This window comes from Elephantulus edwardii, unplaced genomic scaffold (assembly GCF_000299155.1).
Source record: "Elephantulus edwardii isolate Elephantulus edwardi_28Jun2011 unplaced genomic scaffold, EleEdw1.0 scaffold00040, whole genome shotgun sequence".
Classification (NCBI taxonomy): Eukaryota; Metazoa; Chordata; class Mammalia; order Macroscelidea; family Macroscelididae; genus Elephantulus; species Elephantulus edwardii.
This window is the reverse complement of record NW_006399790.1, coordinates 2,310,236-2,315,804: the sequence shown is the minus strand read 5'-3', so window position 1 is coordinate 2,315,804 and position 5,569 is coordinate 2,310,236. Positions and strand designations below refer to the sequence as shown.

General features: G+C 43.7%; 1 protein-coding gene across 1 annotated transcript; it reads right to left on the bottom strand.

Annotated features, from left to right (window-relative positions):
- Window positions 1–3,373: 3,373 nt before the first annotated feature.
- LOC102853559 (prefoldin subunit 6-like) lies at window positions 3,374–3,810 on the bottom strand. The gene has a single exon (XM_006885041.1). It carries the CDS (start codon window positions 3,761–3,763, stop codon window positions 3,374–3,376), a length of 390 nt encoding a protein of 129 aa, XP_006885103.1. The 5' UTR covers window positions 3,764–3,810.
- Window positions 3,811–5,569: the final 1,759 nt, after the last annotated feature.

Genomic DNA, 5,569 nt, shown 5'->3' with positions numbered 1-5,569 from the left:
TATCCTGTGCCCATTTTTCTATTGGATTATTTACCTTTATCTTGTTGTGGTGCTCAAGTATTTCATAAATTCTGGATATAAGTCCCTTATCTGATATGCTATTACCAAATACTTTTTCCCAGTTGGTGGCTTCCCTTTTCACCCTGTTGGAGAAGTTTTTGGATGTGTGAATTATGTTTTAAAATATTCTGTTGAGATGCATTACAGCCTCAGGACAGAGACCTGAAGGTATGATGGGAAACCCACTAGCCTCTCTGTAGGAAAAGGACCTGGCAATCTGTTTCAGTAAAAACTGCAAGCTAGGAAGTCCTATGAGTAATTTTTACTCTGTCCTATAGTATCGCTATGAGTCATAATCAATTCAATGGCACACAATGATAATTTCATACTTAAAGGAGGTACTATGTTCTTTGATATTCCTAGTGCATAGTATATTCAATACTTTTCATCAACACCACAATTCAAAGACATCTGTGCAAATAAGGTGCATAAAACCTTTGCAGAGGAATTAGTTGACTATTGTGCAAAATAGATATCTATGGCCTATGAAGGAGATTGGTCAATTTTGCTATCCGGCTAGACTTACAGGACTAGTCAATCTCATATGTGATGAATAGGACCTCACTATCAACAAATCAAATGTAGAATGAGTGAAGTTCATCCTTTGGGTCGAGGGCTGCACTATGAACAGTGAGTGTAAGGAGACCAGCATTTCTGAGATGGCTTTGGTGGACTTTCTGGCTCACAGAGAAAGGCGACTAACTGCAGCCTGCTCTCAGACCCACAGAAAGAAAGATCTAAGTGCCTTAAGGCAGGAGACTATCAGAACAAAGCACCTTCAGACATTGATTGCTGAACCAGAAAGTATTAACATTTGCCCAAACAGACTGAAGGCAAAGGCTAGGCCTGAGAAGCTGCCTGTGGCAGACACTGGAGTGGGGACTGGCCTGCGGAGATAGCCACTAAGCAAGGTCTGCCTGTGAGTACTCCAAAAAAATTGCTAAGAGCGCTCTTGGTTGGAAGATGTCCTGATTGGTATCCTGACTCCAGAATTGTTCCTGTTACTTCCAAATTAATCCTGATCCCAAATGGTAGGCTGTTACTCTCTTAATCAAGCCCATTATCATGAATATTGTCTTTGACTTCTGTGGAACCATTGGAACAAATTATTGAACACAGTAGAGAAATAGAAAGTGCAGTGGGAGGGACCCTGTGATATTAGAATTGATAAAGGTGGCAGAGTAAAGATATGTCTAATCTTCACCTCATTTAAATTGGCTTAGTGTTGATTGTGATTCTCCTTCACCCTTACAAAGTAAAAGGACTTCTAACATTACCTTAAATTGATGAGTGAATGTCTATCTCATATTAGTAGCTGTTAAGACAATATGAATAACTTTCATCCATTTTTCCATCTTTCCACTCAAGAGAATAAACAAGTTCATATTGGAGAGAGTGAAACTAGGATACTACTTTGAGGCAAGGATTCTGAAGCTTCATCTGACATACTTTAGGTATGTTGCAAGGAGGGGACAGTCCTTGGAGAGGGACATTATACTCGGAAAAGTGGAGAGACAGTACAAGAGAGGAAGGCCCTCAATGAGATGGATTGACTCAGTGACTGGAGTAATGGGAGTAGATAGTGTGGAGGGACTGTGCAAGAGAGGAAGACCCTCAATGAGATTGATTCAGTGACTGGAGTAATAGGAGGGTAGGTGTGTCAGAGGCAATGAGGTTGGCTCAGGATAGAGCTGAGTTCAGAGCTGTTGTACAAAGGGTCGCTATGAGTCACAAGTGACTCGACGGTACATAACAAGAACAACATAGGAGGTCAACAATCAAAAGACGTGTTGCACTGGGAAAGTCAGTTGTCATGGACCTCTCCAAAGTGCTAAAAATTGACAATATTAAAGACTAAGATGCACCTGATTCAAGTCAGGGTCTTTTCTATTACTTCCTATGCATCTCAAAGATAGATGCATAGGAAGAAAAGTACTGAATACTCCATCGACTGCTAAAAGAACAAACAAGCCTGTTCTGAAGGAAGTGCAACTAAGGTGCTCCATAGAAGCAATTATGGTGAAGGTCAAGGATTTATTGTTCCAAATGACTTTCCTAGCCATTGACTTTGACTCTATCACGTGACTTTGGAAGCAAGAGTGGCATCCACTTCCTAAACAATATGCCTCCAGAAACTCTATGAACTTTGATAAATATTGGTAGTTATAGAAAGACTTCAGGCCTTTTGTTCATAGGGTTGCTATGAGTCGTTCTCAACTTGAAGGCAATCAACAACAATATCAGATGACTGGGTGGGAACATGCAAACAGGGCATGTTAGTCTAGCTACAAGAGTTTTGGCTAGTCCTGCCATTCCACTAGGTTTAAACCTAGCAATTTCAGGGTTAGAAATGAGGAATCTTAACACCAGCAAGGAAGAGGAAACAGCATATCCTTTGGAACCAGAGAGTCCTGCATCAGCCAGACAGGAGGTCTACATAAGAGCAACAGCAACCTCAGCAGAGAAGCAGAGACTAACATGAGACAGAGCTGAGTAGAGGTTGCTGTCCTACAGAGCCTGAGCCAGAGACTTCCACTCAAGCTTGCTGGAGGACTAACTAGCAGGTGAAAGGAACTGTGTAACACTGACCTAAGTCATAAAGCCAAAGGTCAACGGGCCTGTGACCAGGCTTCAGAAACTTGACTGAGAGATTGTATCCTGCTTCTAATCAGAATTACAGCCTGTGAACTTCCCTAAATAAACTCCATTACTTTAAGTTTGGTTCTGTAAAATCTGTGCAGTCATTGCAATGGATTTTGGACCCAGTAGAACAGTAAGATTGGTGTTGCAATTAGTAGAAGTAAGTGCAGATGTGTAGGAGATCATGTCTGACCATATAGGAATTAGTTTTGTACTATGGATGTTGTAGATGGATACAGTTCCCTTTTATGGGGTTAGTAGAAGTCAGACCCTACATGCTGCCTATACTCTTTTTACACTTGGTCTCACATGCTTTAGACATGTTGTCAGGAGAGGTCAGTCCTTGAAATAGGACATCATGATTAGAAAGGTAGAGAGATCAGAGAAAAAAAAGATCAAACTCCAACTAGATGGATTGAAACAGTAACCATAACAATAGGCTTGAGCATATCAGCAAGAATGGCACAGACTAGGACAAGGTTCACATCTGATGTCCATAGTATGATCATGAGTTGTAAATTACCTGATAGCCCCTAACAACAACAACAACAACAACAACAACATAGGAGCTCTTTTTTTTTTTTTGTCAATATGTTCACATTTTATTAACTACAGTATATACCCCAGAGCTGCCTCATTCCCTTCCCTCCCCCACCTCCTTCCCACCCCGAGGTCAGGCCTTGCCAGGAGCCCCTGCCTTTGCTGCCTGGGCCCTCTGGAACTCCTGCTGCAGTTGAGCAAGTATCTCCCTCTGCCGCTCTGACTGCCGCTCTAGGTCCTGTAGCTGGGATTCGTATCGCTTAATTTCAGCTGTAATATAGTCCAGCCTCTTCCCCACTGTGGCTCGAGCCTCTCCCAGCTCCTGTTTGACCAGCACAGGACCCAAAAGTTTAAAGACCACGTTGGACCCATCCAAAAGGGCCAGTTCCTCCTTTACGATGTTATTTTCTGTCAGTTGTGCCTCAAGCTTCTGTCGCCCTGACATGGACTTACTTAAATCCTTTTGCAGCTGTTGATACTTTTCCACTTCCCCTTGTAGTTTTTTCTGGATCAGCTCAGCCATGGTGGGGACGAAAATCTGCGAGGAGCGGGAGTCGATGTGAAACTCTGGAAGGTCCCGAGTTTCCCTGTGGGTCCGGCCGGCGAGCACAGCACTCTTGCGAGGCTGCCGCTCAGGGCACCGCAGCCTGGCTCGGCCCGGGGTAAGGGTTCTATCCCAGTCCTCCAAAGGAAGGGCAAAACGAGAAGCCAGAGCCCCTCAACCCCATAGGAGCTCTTGTGGCCTAGTGAGTAAGTTACGCTGCCAAACAAAAGCATGGTTCAATCCACCAGCTCCTCCCCAGGAGAAAGGTGGGAAATCTATCCCCATGTGATTTATTGTGTCTGATAACCCATTGGAAGGTCAGCTATGACTCATTTCTGATTCAACAGCACATAGCAACATTTTCCAAGCACTATGGAACAGGACCAGGAGGCAGTCGGCAGAACATAGCAAGGAAACACTGAATGGTTCAAAATCGGGAAGGGTGTATGACAGAGATGTGTCCTATCTCCATACCTTTTCAATCTGTATGCAGAACAGATCATTTGGGAGGCTTGTCTCTATTAGGAGGAGTGTGGCATTAGGATTGAAGGAAGACTCATCAACAACCTACATTATAGATGACACAGCCCTGCTTGCTGAAACTGAGAAGGACCTGAAGCGCTTGCTTCAGAAGGTCAAGGATTGCAGCCTTCAATATGGATTGAAGCTCAACATCAAGAAAAGATTCTTACCACTAGGCTGATTGGCAGTATTATGATAGACGGTGAAGAGACTGAGATTGTTAGCAGCTTTAGTTTGCTTGACTCTACAATCAACACTCTTGGTACCAACATCCAGGAAATCAAGAGACGAATTGCATTGGGAAAGTCTGCTCTCAGGGACATCTCCAGAGTACTGAAAAGCAACTATGTCAGTTTGGAGACTAAGGTGCACCTGATCCAGGCCATAGTCTCTGCAGTTACTTGTTATGCATCAGAAGCTGGACAATGACGAGGGATGACAGAAGGAGAATTGATGCCTTTGAGCTGTGGTGCAAGAGAAGAGTATTGAATATACCATGGTCTGCCAGAAGAACAAACCCGTTCAAACTGGAGAGGGTGAAATCAGGCTGCTCCTTAGAGGCAAGGATTCTGAGGCTTTGTCTGACATACTTTGGACGTGTTACAAGGAGGGACTAGTCTTTGGAGAGGGACATCATGCTTTGGAGGGTGGAGGGACAGCTCAATAAAGTAAGACCCTTGATGAGATGGATTGACTCAGTAACTAGGGTAATGGAGGTAGGTATCTCAGAGACAATAAAGTTGCAGATGAATTGACGGTACATAAGAACAACAACAATCCGAAATTCTAGGGATGAGATATTAACCAAAAACAGCTCTCTTGAAATTATTTTCTACTCCCCAAACAATCTTTCTTTTATAAACTAGATTGTTGGAAGTTGGAGGAGACCAAGGTGTGGCAGATCCAGGCCATGGTCTTCTCAATTGTTTACTGTGTATCTGTGAGCTGGACAATTGTGTGTTGGAGAAGAGTACTGAACATACCATGGACTGCTGAGAGAACAAACAGGTCTGTCCTGGAGAAGGTGAAACTGGTTTGTTCCTTGGAGGCAAGGAATTTGAAACTCCATCTCACATACTTTGAGCATGTTGCCAGGAGGAACAAGTCCTTGGAGAAGGACATCACACTTAGAAAGGTAGAGGGTCAGCAGACCCTGGAGGAAGACCCTGGGAGAGAAGGATTGACATAGAGACTGTGGCAATCGGGGCAGTTGTGTCAGAGATGGAGACGGCTCAAGAAAGAGCAGGGTTCAGAGCTATTGTT

Coding starts and splice junctions, on each gene's coding strand:
- LOC102853559 (XM_006885041.1), bottom strand. CDS start 3,763: ATGGCTGAGCTGATCCAGAAAAAACTACAAGGGGAAGTGGAAAAGTAT.